The sequence below is a fragment of the Rattus norvegicus genome, chromosome 8 (genome assembly GCF_021556685.1).
Source record: "Rattus norvegicus strain SHRSP/BbbUtx chromosome 8, alternate assembly SHRSP_T2T, whole genome shotgun sequence".
In the NCBI taxonomy this organism is placed as follows: Eukaryota; Metazoa; Chordata; class Mammalia; order Rodentia; family Muridae; genus Rattus; species Rattus norvegicus.
Window position 1 is genome coordinate 97551044 of NC_141541.1, and position 20466 is coordinate 97571509.

Sequence of the window (20466 nt, forward strand, 5' to 3'; positions counted from 1 at the left end):
ACTCCTTTGGGGATTAAATGACCCAGGGGCCACCTAAGGTCACTGGAAAACACAGATATTTACATTGCAATTCATAACAGCAAAATTACAGTTATGAAATTGCAGCAGAACTAATTTATGACTATGGGTCATCACAACATGAGGAACTGAATTAAAGGGTCACAGAAGGTTGACCACAAATACTTTAGAACTTTTAGAATTAAAAGTTTCTTTGTAGTTAATATATTTGATTATTGCAGTATTGTTGGTAATGACATTTCACTAACGGACAGAAATCTTGTGTAGTCCAATTTGAAAGAGGAGGGGGCTTATTTATTACTTATTTTCATGCAACGGGATTAGAATTTCAATGGCGTATGATTGTTGACATTGGCCCTCTCAGTTTAAGATAAGAGTGTGGGCTACCATTTTCTTGGCATTTGCTTTCTACTTGTGAAATGACTTCTGTAGATCCAACCATCCCATCTGTAGTAAATAAGAAGGAAAATGGAGCTGATGGCAGTGGTCGAGTGTTAGCTGTCCCTACTACAAGAAACTTCTGGAAACCCTTGCCTTTCATTGGCTCTAACAGTAACAAAACCTATGTATAAGGGAAATCTGGAATTTTCCTTCATTTATTTATATCTATGCAGATTATAGGGTGGTGTTGGGTCAGTTAAGGGTGGTATTGGGTCAGTTCCTGTTCATCAGAGTTCTGTAGACTTGCAAAATACTCTATGGGTTTTTTTGTTTGTCTTGTTTTGTTTTGTTTTGTTTGTTTGAATGTTTGCTGTCTAAGGGACAAAGTAAGCTCAGTGGCTGTATATTCAGGTGAATTTTCTTCCCGGGCTTGTAAATGATATTACCTAATCGGGCAGCAACCACAGGAAGAAGAGAAAGCTCTGTTCTGGCTCAGTCTGTGGCTTCCTTCTCATGGGTCCCCCTCCACTGAAGTCAGTATGCTTGGCTTCACCACAGAAAAGAGTTGTAGGACGAACAATTTGAAACAGAGTTGGAGTTTATTAAGAAAAATTTTAATATACATTTAAGCACTAGTATTGAAGGAGTAGGGTAGAGTGGGAGAAGTGAAGAGGGAGACAGGGACAGATTCACTTATGATAAAGACAGTATATACCAGGTGTAGGCATGAGCATCCCAATAGTGAGTTGCTCTTAAATGTCTCAGCATAGCTGTGTAAACATTCTGGGGGCTTTCAAATTGGCCTAGCAGTTAAGAGAAAGTACAGTTCCTATAGAAGAGCTGAGCTCAGTTTCCAGTACCTGCACCAGGCAGCTCTAGCTCCAGAAGGCCTGGCCCCACCTTCTGTCCTTCACCGGCATCTGTACGATGTGCACGTGCCTAATATAACTAAAGATAACAATTACTTTTACATTTTCAGTGTAAACATCTTTATATTTTCATTTTCAAAGAGTTCAAAGAATTAGTAAGGATATTTTGGTACTTTTACTCTCCTGTCAGAAACTTTTTTAGTTTTATCTTTATTGTAAATAAGATGGTACATTGAAGAGGATTACTGGATGATAAGATAGAAGCAGGTCCAAAGGGTCAGCAGGATCCTTAGCATAGTGTGCTCCATGTGTCCATGTGCCTCTAACCTTGCTTCTACACACTCCCTTTAGTGTATCGTTGAGTGCATGTTAGCCAGCTTATATTAATTATTATATGTGGATTTCTCCTTCTTCTATAGTAGATATATAAGAGAATCTTATTTTTTTGCTAGGTAGCTCTAATTAGCTTGGAAGTCATCATTCTCTTTATCCCGTGTTCCTCAGAGCTGTAGTTAAACACATGCCACCATAGCTGGTTACTTCATTATATTTTAAAGTGCTTCCCTCCTCCCCCATATTGCATAGAAAAGCATACCAACATGGACTCAAGTTTTAAAATAGAATGAGGAGTCTCTGAAAGAATTTCAGAATTACTACAATCTTAAATTATTTCTTAAATTTCATGAAAACAAACATTGAAGCTTTGGTTTTATAAAAAGTGTTTATCCTTGATTAACTGTTTTTAAAAATGAGGTGTGCACACTAGATTTCTCAAGGCTGTGTTAGATGAATTGCATACCTTTCTTCAAGTCCAGCAGATGTCAGTGTTTCACAGATCTATTAGACTAATACAGTGCCTTTGTCCACAGCCCCCACATGTGTTTAATAGTGCGGTGTGGATCACTGAAGTGAGGGCCAACTGGAGACCATCCAAGTCAGTCTTTTACCTGTTGGTAAGGGACTGGGCCTCTGTGGGAAATGATTCATCAAAGTCACACAGTAAATGGTGAAGCTAAGCCAAGTGTTTTTGTTTCTAAGATTCTCCATTTTCAGAGACTGATTAAAAATAGGTACCAAAATCATGGAGAACAAGAGAAGGATAATCCAGAGTGGATGCCCCACTTTTGGAGGAAAAAGAGGCAAATGCTGGTCCATTTGCTTGGGTGAATAGACAGCAGTTCTATATAACAGTATCTAATAGATAGTCGTGATGAGTAAGATGCTAGATTCTGCAACTGTATAAATTAGCTGGACATATCTAAAAGCAGCTAGCTGGATATGGAATTACTACATGTGAAAGTGACCTTTGAAAACCATTTTGTGCTTCCTTTGACCATAGGGCTCACGTGATACCAGTGTCAGTACTTGTGTGATACGAGTAGAATAACTCCTATATTCTGTCTGCTCATAGCCTTATCCATGTATTGGAGAAAAATCCCACAAACGATTAGTTCTACCTGTGTTGAAAAGTAGGATCAAGGAATCTATTATCTTTTAAAATAAATGCATGAAGTAATAGACAAACTATGTTCTTTTTCTTCTCTATTATGGCCAGAGAAAAACCAGGGAAAATAAGGGAACACTTAGACAAAGTCATAGAGAGGTTAATATCTATTTTAAGAAAATATCTTATCTTTAGCCAGCCCACTCCATCTTCTCAAAATCTGTAAAGGAATGTAAGACCTGTAATTGCTAGGCTCGGGAAGGAAGGTTCTCCTTCATTATCAGGCACCTGCTGCACCCCTGCTGGCACCCAACTTCCCTGCTGGGCAACTCTTTTAAACTTCTGCTTCTAAAGTCTTGGAAAGACTGGCTGGACACATTGGATTCAAGTTCCTGGGGTCTTTACAAACCAGTAACCAGCAGTGAGTCCGTTCTCTTGAGCCTTCCTTTATAGTGCTCCAGGAAATGTGGGAATCCTGTGTAGTTTGATACCGCATTTTCGTAGGAATGAGGTTGCTTATGTGGGGAGATGATAATGTAGTGTTTTTAAATGTAAGGAAAGAGTTTAGACTTTTTCTGTAGTCTCAAAGATGCTTCTCACCTCCCTGCTTTCTCCACCTCTCAGTGGAGTTTATTTTCTTTAGAGATTCAGTCCGGCCTACCATACCCACTGGGATTCCCTTGATTTTCCTGCTAGGCTGCCGAGGGCTTCACTGATTTTCTCTATGGAACTTGGTGGGTTTCTCTCCACAAGAGGCCCTTTTCAACATGATCCATATGCAGGCCCTTGCTATCTTGTTTTTGAGAGGCAGCCATCACTATGCTTTTGTTTATTTCATTTTGATGCCACAGACCGTGGCTGCCCCTCCTCCAGATCCCTGGAAATTCTGTTCTTTCAGCACCCACTTCCTTAAGGTCATTTTCCTGGACTTGACCCCTTGCTAATGGGGTACAGTGATCTCCTTTCTGTTTATGCCTTGGCAGGTACACTACTCATCTATTACAGTTGCAGTGTTTCCTGACACTCAACTTCTTGGGTGTGGTGTTAGCTAAGCAAGTTGTTAGTTCTTGTCCCATGTTCTTGTAGTTACTTGGGTGGCACTAGCGTGTTTGTAGAGTTATTAATAATGGCTAGTTATTGACTTGATTGCATTGAATTTTTGATAAACCCTAAAGCTTTGTGAATTTTTTTCTTTCCTCTTTCTTGTCAGCTGCTTTTATGGTTTCTTATGCTTTTATGCATTAAGGGTTTCAAGATGAAGTTTTTTACCCACCAGAAGGCTAGCTGGAGTGAAAATAACACACGTGAGTCCATGGGAAAGGATGGTACAGACCTAGGAGATATACTATGTCAAAGCACTGACTTACTTTACCTTAGGTTTACAGCAGTTGGATTGTTCTGATGGCTCACAGCTCATGTCAGTGAGCTCTCAGGCCTCTTATACATACTAGAGGAGGGCAAGCAGAAGAAACAGACTGAGTTTAGTTACATTTGCTAACCTAGAGAGACTGCCTGGCTTTCAAGTGTCTGTTAAACATTTGGGTAAAAGAAGTGGTGGAAGGCAGCGAGCAGTTTCTGTTTTGCTTAACTCTTGGGGCTGAGGAAATGGGCAGCATTGTAACGGATTAGGATGAGGAGTTCGAGTTTGAGAGTTCCTGTGTACAAAGTAGGATAGATAGATAGCAAGAGCTCCAAAGGCCCCCTTCCCTGTACCTACAAAAGATACTCTTCAGTACTCTACAGCAGTGGTTCTCAACCTTCCTAATGCTGTGACCCTTTAATTCAGTTCCTCGTGTTGTGCTGACCCCCAACCATATATAATTTTCATTTCTACTTTGTAACTGTAATTTTGCTACTGTTAGGAATTGTAATATGAATATCTGTGTTTTCCAATGGTCTTAGGTGACCCTTGTAAAAGAGTCATTCCATCCATCCCAAGGGGTTGCAACCGAGAACCACTGCTCTAGAGTAAGCCACATTTTAATGAATTTATTCCTAATGCCTGTGGCTGATGCTGTGGTTTTATACCTGCCAGGGAACCACTCACCCTGCCAGACCCCAAGTCCATCTCTTCCTCTCCTATTGTATTTCTTTCTTTTATTATTGTAAAAAAAAAAAAACACGTAGTATAAAATCCACATCATTGCCCTTCTGAAATACTCAGTTCAGCTATGTTAAGTTCATTCTGTTGTGCAATAGCTCTCTTAAGAGTTTCATTTGGGGACCTGAAACTGTGTAGGGAGAGATGACACCCCTTCCCCCAACCCTGAGGCAACCACAGTTCTTCTTTCCTTTCTGAGTTTGACTGCTTTCCATATGTATAAGTGGAGTTGAGCAGAACCTGTCTTTCTGTGGTTCTCTGTTTATTTCTTGATTGTGTCACACAGAAAGAGTTAACCTTAAAGTTTTAAGAATTTTTAACTTAGATTTCAAATACATCTGAGACATTGAAGTTTCTATTTTTTTCTTCCTTTCCTTCTCTCTCTCTCTCTCTCTCTCTCTCTCTCTCTCTCTCTCTCTCTCTTAGATTATATAACCAGAGGTAGAGAAAAAGCTTAGGAAAAAAATCTTTCACTTCTTCCCACTTTTCTTGTCCTGTTTGGACCCATCTGACTATGAACTTGGTGTAGAAATAACACTTAGGAATGCCATTTGGATTAAGATAATAACACCTCTAAACTTTTTTTTGTACTGAAAACAATTTAATTTCTCCCTTCCTTAATATTAATTTTGGTCATTATCTTCTAAGATAGGATGAACTGAAGGATTGATTTTTCTCTGCCCTTAAGCCGTAAGGGAGATGTCCAAGGCAAGGGCTGGCACCCTTCTCTGTGAAAGAGCAGGCAGTAAATATCTGGGGCTTAGTGGCTGGTACTGCATTCCCAGGGACTGGCTATTCCATTTTAGCGGCCAAAGTAAAGGTGGCTGGTGGCTGGGTTCCAGTGAAACTTGACAGCCACATTTAGCAGGGAGACTGTGGGTTGCAGACCCGTGTAGTTTAAGAATCTGAGGCTGTGGAGATGGCTCGGTAGGAAAAGAGTGCTTGCTTCACAAGCCTGAGGACCTGAGTTTAAACTGCCAGCACCCAAGCAAAAAGACAGGCCTGCTATTCTAGTGCTGTGGGAATGTGGAGATCCAGAGGATACCTCAAGAGAGTCAAACAGAGAGTGATAGAACACTAGATGTCCTTCTCTGGCACACCTACACACACAATCAAACATAAAATGTACCTGTATGGGTACATACTTATACACATGCACATACATACATACATACATACATACATACATACATACATACATACATTTACTAAAAGAAAATAGCTGTGCTCTGTTTTTGTCCCATACCCGCACAGAATTGGTTCACCTCTTCCCATTTTGGTTCTTGGCAACTTTGTATCTTTCATATATAGTTATGATTGTTGTTCATAGGGATAGGAGTGATGGTCAGACTGTCTAATCAAATAACATCAGTTTATTGTTACTTGTTATCTTAATATCTGCATCGTATTTTCAGATAAAGTGTTAGCCAAGTTGTAATTACATTTTGCTTAAGAAAATAACTAGCATGCTTTGGAGTTTGTCTCCTGGTAAAGACTAGAATTTCAGAGTATCCATACACACATATATTACATACATGCATACTATACATATATACACACATTTACTAAAAGGAAATAGCTGTGTTCTGTTTTTGTGTTAACTTTCCATGGGAAATAGCAGTTACTTTACCCAAATTTAGCCCTAACAACAAATTCACTCTAGACCAACATGGTAAACCAATGATTTTGTTTATAGAAACATGGGTTAGGGGTTTACTTTCAGTAGTGTGGGTAGCCCCCAAACACAATGGCTGCGTTACTTCAATGTCCTACCCTATCATGGATGATGATGTGCAAATTCTGTCACTTTCAGTTAACCTCCTCTCTTGTTATATAGTGTAACATCCCCTGAGAGCACTCAGCCAATCTGTGGGAGGGAGTAATGGCTGGAATGTAATGGCTGGAATCCCGGATGAGGAACCTGTGGTCCTCCTTCAACTACTTCTGTGAGGGAAGGGAGTAGCTCTGTTACCATTACTATAACTTAGCTTTCATTGGAATTTTGTTATTTTGCTACCTTGGTTAGCCCTGGGACAGTCATTTTGTCCAGATAAAACTAACACATCAGGAGTGTTTGATCATGAAGATTAGACATGAAGTAAAAACTAAAAACAACTGGTCTCCATGCCCAGAAGTAACCATGAGCAATAACCACGTCCAGACATTGCTGGATCTGTTTGTTAGCGTCTACTGGCCTCAGTCTTTTTCACTTTACACTTGCTACAAGCCCACAAAGGCTGACCCGTTAGACCAAGGGATGATGTCGAGTGAGCTGGAGGGTTAACACTTTGTACCCCAGTGCAATGCCCACACACCTGTCTAGCAGCCCTTCCAGCTGCCATCCCACTGGTACCATAGGCATACTCTCCCTACTCCCACCCCCTGAAGATGTTGGATGGCCAGTGTTCCCAGAAGTTACTACTCACAAGCTGCCAGTCTTTTTACTGGCCCCTTTGTTGAATTTCTTTTCTCAGTTTGAGTGCCATCTGTCCACACTATGGCCCAAGCCTGACTAGTATTCCATGTGACTGAGCCTGTTTCCATGACAGATTTAGTAAGTATTCTTTGTCTGCCTTACCTCCAGCAAAAGGCACTCATCTTCCCCAGCACTGGCTATATGGCTTTATCAAATTACATTCTCCCTTTGAATCTTGATTTTCCCATTTGGAGAAAGCAGATGATAAGTGTCTTGTGGGGTTTGTGCAGGTGACATGAGGATGTTTGTGAAGTGGGCGGCATGACTGACAGAGCATCAAGTATCAGTGCCATTGTTCCTGAGTTTCTTATAAGCAGACACTCGTCAGAGGATCCTCTGTAAAGGAAAGGCGCTTTGTAACAACAATGCTTTCCCATCACACTTCAGAGAGCTTGCATGGCTCACACTGCTCCTGGCTGGAACAGCTCCTGTCAGTGACTCCTGCTCGCACATTTTTGGCAGACAGCAGGTGGTGGTAGAGAGTAGGCTTGCTTGGATGGGGTTTGTGCTAAAGAAAAAGTCTAAATAACTCTTTTAAGAAAAACCTCAAGAGTCATCAAAGAATGGGCATTTTTCATATCTGTAAGTATAAAAGAAGCCGTTGTCTATTGAACACTTTATGAGTTTTGACATACTTCCTTATGTATTTACTTAGTCACTCTGTAAGTTGGTATTTCTCCAGTCTTAAGAAGAAGCTGGGTTTGAAGGAGAGCTTCGATTACTTAGAAGTTTCTAGCTACCTGTGGTTGCTATGGGGAGGTCTACACCCAGTGGTCCATCTGGAGGCCGGTGGTCTTGACTGGTTTCTAGGTCTTCCAGACTCTTGCCTTCACATAGAAGGTTGATAAGTAAGAGACTTTTGCATTTCTGAATCTGTGCACCATGTGATAAAAACTCACAGGTGCTGTGAAGGTGAAGGTCCCCTTTTCACCCAGGCCCTGTGTTCTCCAGTTCTTCATCTCAGAGGCTGCCACTTTTCTGTGTGTCCTTCGTGGGGTAGACTCACAGGAATGCACAGATATCACAGAGAGAGGAGTGACTGTTCTCACCGGCCATCTTAGTTTGGCTTTCAGCCTTGGGTACTTAGGCTTCTTTGCGAGGGTAGAGACTGCTGTGCAGAAACACTCAGCACTTAGACCATATGCACTTCTAGTTCTTCTGTGTTTCAGTGTTGCCCAGAAGAATCAAAATTCCTGTCTCCATTGATTGTAGAAGAAAGTTAGGGCACAGAGAGACTTCAGGGTTTACATAAGAGAAATTGGCAAAAACATAGAAATTCTTCCCATGGAGACTGCTTGTGAGGGACAAATGTACCAAAGTGGGAGAAGACAGGTGCTCTTTGGCCTTAAGACCTGGTCTCCATTTCTACAACTATACACATTGCCTGATCTAATTCTTTCTTCAGGGATACAAAACCCTGAAAATCTCAGTGGTATCCTCCGGATTCCAACCCATGTCTGTAACTACTTCCTTCATTTTAGCACATAGTGTTCACGGGATTAAATAAAACCTCATAATGTATTTAGGTTTTCATGGGAGGCATAGAGAGACTGTCTCATGCCGTTATCCACATCATATCAGCAGGATACCCAGGAATACATTTTACCTGTATTCCTGTACATTTACCTGTTGTAGTATGGTTGGCCTAGTGCCCTGGCGATGAATATTGAGTCTGTATTTTGATAGAAGCATTGGTGCCTGTGTCAAAAAAGCAAAAATGTTATTATTAACAATGCCAAAGTGAATACTCAGGGGTCATTCTGTCTTCTGATGTATATGATTCTGCATTAAGATTCCCAGTGGCTAGTACATGTTGAGACCCAATAAAAATGTATTTATGATGTAAATATTTTTAATTACCTCTTCCAGTGGATGATTTAGTGGATTAGTTCTTCATAAGTTTACGAGTTTTGTCAGGAGCCATAATAGGACAAGGTAATAACTAACAGGTGATCTTCCTGAAATGGTTTGCTTAGGATTCTAATATAATCTGTGGCACATTCACTCTTATTTGGTGAGGCCATAAGAGAATTCATTTTAGGAAAGATTCTTGCTATTAATATGCTTTTCTTGTTATTATTAAACATATATAACAATCATTAGGTATTAGCCCACCCCTTTTGAGCAGATCTCTGCAGATCTATGAAGATGTATAGTGATGCTATATAGACAAATAGATAACTTCTTAAGTCTTAATGATGATACCATAAGAATTCCTAAAATTATATGAGTGATTCCTAAACTCTTTTATAGTGGGACTACTATTAGGTCCTTTTTTGGTAGTCAAAACTGCAATGAGAACTCTGTCAGTCTCCCATGTGTCACCAGTTAATTGCTCTTATATGGTAACCAGACTTTCTCCTACTCCATGCACATTCTAAGAGGCTGTAAAATAATTAACCACAGGTCATAAAAAGGGAACTAATAGGTACTAGGACAGAAGATAAAATATTGACTTGGTTTATCTACACAAAAGCTCACTAATACTTAGTTATGGTTTTTAACTTACAATGAACCTGTGGAGGTGTGGCAGGTGATGGATGTTTAGCTGGATAATTACTCCTAATGGATATGCATGTAAACATTCTCTGTTGTTAACTTCTATTTCTTTTTTTTCTTTTTAAATTTATTTATTCATTTAATATATATGAGTACACTGTAGCTGTCTTCAGACACACCAGAAGAGGGCATTGGATCCCATTACAGATGGTTGTGAACCACCACGTGGTTGCTGGGAGTTGAACTCAGGACCTCTGGAAGAGCAGTCAGTGCTCTTAACCACTGAGCCATCTCTTCAGCACCATTAACTTCTATTTCAATTTATGATTTGATTTTGTGTGGGAACTTTTGATGAACTTTTTTTTTTTTTTTTTGGAGCTGGGGACCGAACCCAGGGCCTTGCGCTTCCTAGGTAAGCGCTCTACCACTGAGCTAAATCCCCAGCCCCTTTGATGAACTTTTTAACGTGTGATCATATATTCGGAAAGATGTTTAAGTGCTGAGGACAAAGAGTCAGAACTGAGCTGAGAAGAATTGAGCTGTGAGAGGGAACTTAGCAGAGGAGAAGTTTTTAGACAGAACTGAAAGAAGGGGAAAGAACAAGAAGCTGCAGAGAGCTGGAGGATCAGGCAGTCTTTTCGTTACTATGGGACAGAACACGTCCTTTGCTTATAACAAGGCAGGCTTAGTCTTATTAAGAAGAACAAACCTTTCTTCTTACAAACTTGGGTTTAATTCATTTAGCATTAAAAGGGCGGAAGCTTTTTCTTTCTCTGTGCAATAAAATTGGAGCTCATTTTTCATCCAGAATGAGTGATGGTGCTTGGTCTTTTGCTCCATATGTGTATGTTTAGAACTTCAATTCTTTGTGCCATGAAAGTGTGCTTGATGGACATGTGTGAGGCTCTGCAGTCACTTGCATGACTTCAAGAGTAGGCATGCAGCTGTTAAGTTGACATTTGATGTTACTAGATCAGGGACACTTTACATCATAATTTTATTTATTCATCATTTTAGGTGAAGGTGGTTTTGATTGATGTTTCATAGTTAATATGTGATAGCCTGTCTAGAAGCCTGCACACCCCATCTCTTAGTAAAATGGTGTGAACTGAAATCCTTTTTCTACAAAAAAGCCTCACTTGTTTTAAGAATTCTACAAAGTTTAGAGTTTATGTGATTGTGGAAAGTTGGAATGTCGCAGATTTGTAACTAAATTATTATGCGCTATCTTTAGCCCTCCAATAGCTATTCATCGCCCAGAAAAATCCTTTTGTAATAATGTTCCAACAAACTACTAGCATGCATCAACCCAAAGGTTAAGAATGCCACGAGATACCACCTGAAGCCTATAACTAATTCCCCTGCTTTTTTGTCACTGGCCAATATGATGCTCCCACCATGTATTTGGAAAATGCCCTGATCTATTGACTTTCTTTTTTCTGTAACTATAAATACTTCACAAAACTGTTACCCCCACCTCCCAGAACATGGCATTTGGCATAGCCTGAATCCATGTTCCTGGCTCAGGACCACTAATACTTGGCTTTAGAGTAATTTATCCCTTATTCCCTTTGAGGTGAGAGCTGTGATTTTGTACTAATCAGGCCTCTAAAGTAGTTGTCCTATGGCTGTGTTTCTTCCATCTCGTTGTTCAGTCACACTTGTACTTGTCAGCAGTGGACACAGCATAGATGTTGAGTTAATCTTGGCCTTTCTCTTTGAATTGAGTGACTCTAAAGAATCCTTTGAGCTCTCTGAATTGTCTTTCGTGTGTGAAGAGCAGTCTGCACCCTCCTCCCTGCCTATAGATGTAGCATTTTGCTCACCTCTTTTATTCCTAGGGGAGAGTAGAGTGCTGGGCATTGGTGGACATTGTGCCAGTGTTGGCTCCTGAACTCTCTTTCCCTGGCCCTCCTCTATGGTTCCGAGTCAGGTGTCTCCTGAGTGATCTATGCAGGTGACTCTGTGGATATAGTCAGAAGCCACAGGCTGCTCAGTAGGTCCTTCACTCCATTCTTCCATTATAAGAGAGCTGATCTATAAGGAATCCTAGAAGGAGGGGAAGATTCCTGCTGCTTACTGAACCGCAGGTCAAGAGCTGTTTACAGCATAGTGATTTGACCAAAGAACTGCATGCAAGCTTAAGTAAGGCTTGCTATATGACCATTGCAATATTAGATGAGGTGGCCTTGGGATTGGAACACAAATACCCAGGCAGAAAATTACAAGTGGGTTTGTGCAACATGGATCTATTGATGTAACTGATGTCACAGGAATGCAAGGGAAATGATGTGGAGGGTAATAGCTAGGAGACTAGGGGAGGTTTTTGCATAGCCAAGTAAAGACACCAAATTCTTTCTTTTCTTTTCTTTTCTTTTCCTTTTTTAAATAATTATTAATGATTCTTGAGACAGGATCTCATGTAACCGTGGATGGCCTTACAGCCAACGATGATGACTTTGCATTCCTGATTCTCCTGCTAAAATTATAGGCTGGGATTACATATATGGTTTACCTTGCCTGTTTTTAGACAGTGCTGAAGATTAAACAGAGGGTAAACATTCTGCAACTGAGCTATATTCCCAGTCCTGCTAAATGCTTTTGAACAGGGAGAGCCAGGAAAAAGCCTTTGTTTTAGGAAGTGAGATAATCAGTTGAGCTTTCTGGAGGAATGGTACATTCAGAACAACAAGATGAGGATTCTGGCCTTAGTGCAGAGGAGTGACTGCACTAAGTCATATTCATGTAGCTCCTAAACGAAAGTGTGTAGCAGGGAATACTAAAAAAAATGCACCATCCCACAATAGACAGGGCACCAGTGGACCACATGACACCGGTGGGCTGTTCTCATCTTGTAGACTCTCTGGCCCAGAGTTCCCGAAATCTCTTTGCCAGACTCACTATGTCCCCATGGTGGGTTGCTGCCATGCCAGTCCCATGCATCCAAATTCCATGGCTGGCTGGGGTGCCCTGCTACTGTACCTTTCTCTGGAACTCAGTTGAGTTGCTGTGTGAAGGAAAACACCACACAGTCTTAGTTTAGAATCAACAGGTAACACAATTGCTGGGCACAACAACTGCCATCCTAATTAGTAAGTCACACTAAATTAATCCTCTGGTGACTGACCCTGGTGGATCTGCCATCTAACTGGGGGCCTCTAGTTCATTACATCTTGTACCCCCAAATCTTTCCCTCCAAAAAACTGCAAGTTCCTTTTCACCTCCTCTCTTCCCACCTCCGACCTGGAAGTCCCACCTACTTCTTGCCCAGTGATTGGTCCCCTGAAATCTTTATTCATTAGGGGGAAGGTCCTTGCCACCAGAGAGTATAGAAAATGTGATCAAGAAATGCAAGATAAAAAGAATTAAAGGGAGGAGAAAAATGCTAAGACCTGTGCCTGTTGAATCCAGAGCAGAAGGCTATGCATATCTCTTGGGCTCCTTCACTTACTTATTCTCAGGGTGAGGGCAGAGACAGTCCAGTGGCTGAACAGGCTCCATCCTGAAGACTTCTGTCCCAGGAGTCTTTGTTCAGGATGTTGTCAGAGACATTCGCTGTCATCTTACTGAAAATGATGTTCCCAAGGGTGAGCTAAATCCTCAGAACTAGGTGAATAGATGCATGCATAAAATCCCCTTTCATTTTCTCCAAAAGCCTATTTCCTAGGGTTCCTTTTGCTGATGAAGAGTCCACATCTCTGCTTGTTCTCATCCCCTGTGTGTCCCTTACTCTGACAGTTATCTTCTTACCACCTCTAAGAGATGTTGTTCTTATCCTTTCCACCTTTGACCTCTGTCTTATTTCAGAAACTCTTCCTATACTGCACAACAGGGTGGCAACTGTAGCCTGTGGATCAAGTCTGGTCCTCTACCTGTTTAAGTAAATAAGCATAGCTAGTTATTCATATATATACTGCTTATGGCTGCTTTCACAGTACAGAACTGATCTGTGGTTCACCATGTCTCATAGTCTAAATTATTTACCCCTTGGCCCTTTATAGAAAATGAAATTTAACACACCCCACTCTGGCTCTTCACCTACACTTTCCTGGTTTTTTGTTCTCTCTTTGGCTGAGGTCTGAGGCAGGAAGAATACATGTACCTATCAGTCCTAAGGGGAGAGCGAAGTAAGATGCTCTGCTAAGCTCGCCAGCTCTAGAGGAGCTTCATCCCTTTCTTCACCAGTTCAAGAAATGGCGCCTTAGACTTCTTAATTCAGAGGGGAAAGTCTCATGATAAATGCTATTATCTTGGACTGCACTAAGAGTAGAGCTCAGGAGCACTATCTGATTTAATGTTTGGGACTGCAGATGAGAAGCAGGTTTGCAGGTGGTCATGTTGAAAGCGCAGACTGGAAGGCTACTCACCCTTGATTCCACAGCTACTCACCCTTGATTCCACAGCTAGGAAGTTGCATGGTCCTTGCTCCTTATCAGCTGCCTTCAGAGGAGGCTGCTCTTTCAGAGCAGTACCAAATAATGGGAAAAGAAAGGTTTCAGACAGACTGGGGTATAAGGCTGGTGCAGGTTTCCAAAGCTTTGCGGTTTTGAATGCAAGAGAGCTATAAAACTACACCTCCCCCAGCAAGAACAAATGAACAATAAAGTGACTGTGCAGAAGAACTGACTGACCCTAGAGACTACTGCCTGAAGGTCTTGTTGCAATCCCGATGAGTGGAGCTCTTTAGCTCTCCTGGTTACATTTTACTCCAGCCAGACCTGTGGGGCAAGAGCACAAGGGGCTAACTGAAGAGGATTATGGTGGACCCTACGCTAATGTCTTCTGTCAATGAGCCTTTGCTGATTATAAATAGAGTCATGTAGGAAGAAAATGCACGAAGAAAGAAGGCTTTTCAGTTTTCCCTACTGAATTTTGACTTTGTGGTACATTAGGGTGTGTCTAGGCTCATAATCTGTGGATGGAAAGATAGTTGAGCCCTTATCTGATTCACTTGTCCCACTGATTTCTTCACTGGGGAAAGGTGGCATTCAGAAGTAGTGATATGGAAGTGTGAAGAGTGACTCTGTGTGTGTGTGTGTGTGTGTGTGTGTGTGTGTGTGTGTGTGTGTGTGTCAGCAGAAGAGGAGAGAAAGGAAGAAAGGATGGTGCAAGCCACAGAAAGAACTTCAGGGGCAACAGCTAATGAATGAAGTCAAGTAAGAATGCAATATATATTCAGAAACACTAATATTCACCCAACAGCAGAAGTGGGAACATATCAGAAAGGACTTCCTAAGTAACGGCTGGAACCAGGGCCACAGTCAAGTGCACAATAGTAGAAGGGATTTGGGTGGAAGCAGTTCTATGGGCAGGAACTCAAAAACCAGCATGCCAGGTGGAATGGCAGGAGCTCTGAAGGGCAGTTTCAGATCCCTGAGTTACCCAATGGCCTAAAGGCCATTCTCACTTCTGCTTAACAGTTATAGGCTAGAGAGTTTCACATCTAACTAGTGGCCATGTAAGGATAGACTTATTCATTTTGTCATCACTTCTTTAATATATGTATATATAATTAAAGTAGGGGGTGCCATGCCAGGATTGATCTGTCTGAAAATAATGTACTCATCTTTCAGGGGCTTTGTGCTTTAGAAGTCTATTAAAATTCAAGCGTGAAGGATGACTTGGAAAAAATTATGGCCTGCAAGGAAAATTGCTGTCCAGCCGAGTTGACAGAGACATATACACTCAGCTCTACAAGATAGACCCCAGGAAGAGCAGCAGACCAAGCACAGGGAAGAACAGGAGCTGCAGCAGTAAACTTGATTCCAGCTTGAGGGCTGAGAGTGGCTTTCCTTGACTGGTTCTCTTCTCTATTCTCTTCCTCCACCAACATAAATGTGGTGGCTTCAAAATTCTACTGTATTCTCCTTCTTTCCATATGAGTTGACACTGGTGGATATCCCAGCTGTTATGTTGCTATCCCTTTTTGTTGCTTTACTTTTATAGTTTATTTTTTATTATGCTAATTAGTAACCCATATGTGATGTAACCTCTTAAAATTTTAGAAAGAATATATTTATTTTGGTTATAAACATAGTGTCATAATAGACCTCTAAAACTTTTCCATCTTGCATGACTGAGATGCTGTACTTTTCAAATAGCATCTTCCCCTGATCCCTGGCAAACGGCATTCTACTTTCTGTTTATAAATGTTTTACTATTCTAGATACCTAATATAAGTGGAGTCATGCAGTACATGTGTTTATATTTTTTTCATTTTACATAGTGTCCTCACTGTTCATCCATGTCCAGTATTACGAAATTTTCTTCAATTGTGTGGCAGATTGATGCGTTGCCATGTGCATGTACCATGGTCTTGGTTATCGTTTGTTCGTCTTGCTCAGCTGTTACTCTGTTGGACATTTCGGCTGTCTACCTTTTAGCTATTGAGTGTAGGTCTACATGAAAATGGAAGTGTAAAGATCTGCTGAGGTCCTGATTCTAATTCTTTGCGATAAATGCCAGGAGTAGGGCTTTTAGACCTTATGGTGGTTCTGCTTTTAATGTTTTGAGAATCCTGGTGCCATTGTCTTGACATTTGTTCTTCCACTGCTAGAGAGAACTACACACCTATCTTCTTACTTCTTACCCCAGTCTTTCTCACGTATGAGACTGCTGCTTGTGCCTTTCCCAGTGCACCACTCCTGCTGCCCCTCTTTTGGCTTCCAGGATATAACCTGACTCTTGACACATTCTGAAAAAGCCCATGTCAAGTCAAAAGTAGCCCCCAACCAGGACTTACCCCCCAGTTAGACTTACTATCTGCTGGAGTCTCCAGAGTCTTTGCTTCTGCAGCTTTGGGACAGAGATGGAGATGTTGTCTTGGCCTGATGGTACAAGTTATTTTAACTGAACTGCCGTCTCTTGAAGGCAGGGACTCTGTGTCCTCTCTGAAGATTTTACAAAACACCTTTTCACATGTGGAGAGGCAGAAATCATAGTACATATATGTGTATTACAGGTTTAGAAGACAGGAACTTTAAGTTAGTTGCTCTGGAAACATAAAGAAGACCCTTGGGAGCAGGGTCCAAATGTATAGGACACTGTTCATTCCTATAGAGATAAATTTATGGGACAGGGATAGAGAGGAGAGATCAGTGACATCAGCTTTTTAAACTTCTTTTATGCAAGCAGGCCTTGGAATAGACAAGCAGGCTTAGAGGGTTGGATCTGACTGCACCTAAGTTCTTCAGTATGGGATGTTAGCAGGTAAGGTGAACATGTACACAGCAGGAGTAGGAAGTGGGGTTCACCGCATAGGAAGTCATCAGCTGTTTGAAGCCAGGATGAATCTATCTGAACAGCCTCCTCCTAGCACCCCGAGCTGGAGAGGCCTTGGCTTCCACCCGTGGTCTGCTGTGCCAGCAGCGCTGTCTACGTGCTTAGCCCACACCTAAGCTTTAAGTCTGAGCCTACTCTTGCCTTTTAGTGGGAGGGAAAGGAAGAGGAGCAGGCCTTGTGGACTGCATGGTATTTTTAACAGCTGTGAAAATGGCTCCATCCTTTCTGTCTTCCCTTGCCTTCTCACATCCCTCCATCTGTTATCATCCCAGGGTACTGGCTCTCAAGCCAGACAGGTGTGAAGAGTCAGCCGCATGCTAGAGTTAAAGGAAGGTCTTCCTAGAGAGTCCTCTAGCTATGGGTGAGGCTAGAACCTGCTGTTTCTACAGAGCACACGAAGAACTGCAGAAGGATGGATGCAGGCCTGACAACGTTGCTGAAGAATTTGTCCAACTTGGTGTTTGTTTTTTTTTTATGATTTCACAAGATATATATATATATATGCATATATATATATGCATATATATATATATATATATATATAGAGAGAGAGAGAGAGAGATGGTTGATGTTATTAGAAATAACATGCTACACTAATCTGGAAGCAGTCTTGAAGTAACCATTAATACTCTAAGTACATTTCTTTTCCACAGGTGGACTTGACCTCATCTTCCTTCCTGGCCTCGGGTTTGACAAAGATGGCAACCGGCTGGGTCGGGGCAAGGGGTACTATGACACCTACCTGAAGCGCTGTGTACAGCATCAGAAAGTGAAGCCCTACACCTTGGCTTTGGCCTTTAGAGAGCAGATCTGTCCACAGATCCCAGTGGATGAGCACGACATGAAGGTAGATGAAGTCCTTTACGAAGACTCCCCAACATCTTAAATTACACCACGACGACCACACTTACTGCTTTGTACTGGCGTAAAGAAAATATGTATATTTTTCTCTTGTCACAAATGAATCAAAATGACACATTAAAGTGAATATGGATTGTCATTTTTAGTGTAAATATAAAATAATATAAAATCTTTTTTTAGAAATCAATAGAAATGTTACTATTAGAATATTAATGCAAATGGAGTGGAAACTGCATGGTTTTCAGCTTAGCTTTCTGGTGTTAAGATGTTACGTTGACCTTTCTGTCTCTAGTTTAAATTAAGTATTTATGAGTATTAGAGAAAGATAGAAATTGGGTGTGAGTGAAGACACTGTTTTTTAATATCCAGTCATAGGCCTGATTGCTCTGGCATATGGAGACTCAGCTGTTATTAATTGGTTTGGCAGTACTTGGTATGGATAAAATATTCCCCAAGACTATTATTATACCACTTGATATATCATGGCTTCATTTACTCACCTTGAAGTTTTGTGTGTGACATTTTATAGCTTCATGTGGTGAGTAGATGGGAATCTTTTGTGGTTTACATACTTTGATTCAGTTGATTGGTCTCTGGCCTTAGGACTTACATAAGGAATCATTTCTGTTAAGTCGTGGGTTCCACTTGGAATGGAAGCTGCCCTGGATTGGACATTGCCAGATGGCCTCACAGTTGGGAGAGGTACTTTTGTTGAGGGGAAAGATTTGGTTATCACAAGACACTCAGGGGTCTTCCTGGACATGACTGCTTGCTTGGTTCCACCTGCAGCCTGTCACTAGCTCCTGCTGGCATTGCCTCTGGGATGCCGTCTACATCTGCTCTCTCCTTCCTGTCTTCCTGCTCCCATTTTCTTCAGCTCTCAGCATTTCTCAGCTCAAGTAGGCAGTCTCCATGCTCAGCTTCTTTTGCCTCCAATTTATTTCAGGGATGATCTGGTAAGATATAAATCTAGTGTGGACACTCTGCATCAAAGTATTTTGGAGACATACATCTTAACAAGTAGATGCCCTTCCCCTGTAGAAGAAATCCCTTGTAAGCCCCTCCCTCTTCTGTCGTCTCTTCCCTCTCCCCCGTATGTCTTTCTGTGCATGCTGTAAGCGCCACAGGCTCTCTGTCCAGTGCACGCTGCTTTCCTGCATCTCAGTGCTGGCTCCTGTATCTTCAGGACGCTGCCCTTGCTTTGTTTCTCCAGGACGTGTTCCATGGCTCCCCTCCTGCCAGTTCTAGATCCTCCTTCCCTTGCTGTGGCCATTGCCCATTTATCACATCATCCTGCAGAGCAGTTACTAGTGTCCATGTCTGTCCCTTCATGAGGCTGTACGTTTGAAAGAACTTCTTGTCTTTGGTAGTTGACTGATGGAGAGTATTCGATAACATTTTTTAAAATCATAAACAGAATATATGTATAATTATTTCATTGTAAACACAGATCTACTATTTTTTTGCATAATAATATGCAGTTTGGTATTTCGTGTGCAAAAAGTAAATGTATATATATTCTTTAAAAATGCCAATTCAGGTAAGAGTGGATCTGTACAATTTAGAATATGCAATGAGAAATGAGAGAGAAATGGAATTACTACGAGCTGTGATGGCATTATATACTGATTAATCTTATTCAGTGTTACTTCAGTGGCAAGGATAAGGTAAATGTTATTATAACTGACATGACTGTTGGGGTGAAATAGTTAAATCATAGAATTACTGAGCTGTTGCAGGTCGAGAAAGCTTTGCTTTCTTACCTATGTTGTTCTTGTATTACAGAGAGCATGCAAGAGCAGGTATAGTTAGAACAGACAAATGACTTCCAGAACCTGCTGGCCGCTTAGGATTCAGAACAATCAAAAGCCACATGATCTCTTTCTATAATGGCTAATCTTGTAAACTTGATGGGGTTTAGAATTACCATAGAAACACGTCCCTGGGTATGTTTATGAGGGTGTTTCCTGAAAGGTTTAATCAAACAGTGAAGACTTAATATGTCATAACTGTGTCTCATGGGGTGGGGCTGAATGAGAAGGGGAAAATGAGTTGAGCACTAATGATCATTGATCTCTGCTTCCTGACTGTGGATGCCTCTGGATGCTATAATGGATTATATATTGCCAAAATAAATAACTTCCTTAAGTTGTTTCTTATAAATATTTTGTAATAATAAACATACCATTTAATACACACCCCTAAAAAGACAGCCATTTCTGTGTGACCAACCTTGTACCATGGAATTCCTGTTGAAGGTATTGTATTGGAAGGGTGACACCTCTCCCTCCCCGCAATGATATAGGGTATGATAACACTGTAGGTTAGGTATGTAGATTAGGACATCTGTGACCCAGGGAGTGAGCACCACAGTGTGGGGCATCATGTGTTATGGTTTGAATCTGAAATGTTCCCACAGGTTTACGTTCTGAATAGTTTCCCCAGTGATGGCATTGTTTTGCCTTAGAACGCAGAGCCTCGTTGGCAGAAGAAGGTCACTGGAGGTAGATCTGTCCGGTTCCTCCCTGACTTTCTG

At 41.3% G+C, this 20466-nt stretch overlaps 1 protein-coding gene across 12 annotated transcripts in view; it reads left to right on the top strand.

The window, feature by feature from the left end:
• Positions 1-20466, top strand: part of Mthfs (methenyltetrahydrofolate synthetase) — a 147345-nt gene that overhangs the window by 29431 nt on the left and 97448 nt on the right. For 9 of the 12 annotated variants that reach the window (XR_015626487.1, XR_015626488.1, XM_087561234.1 and 6 more), the window contains one exon: positions 17723-17916. Coding sequence is in view for 10 of the 12 variants with exons in the window: in XM_087561234.1 (XP_087417360.1) it covers positions 17723-17916 (194 nt within the window). In the remaining 2 variants the exon portion in view is untranslated. 12 annotated transcript variants of the gene reach the window in all.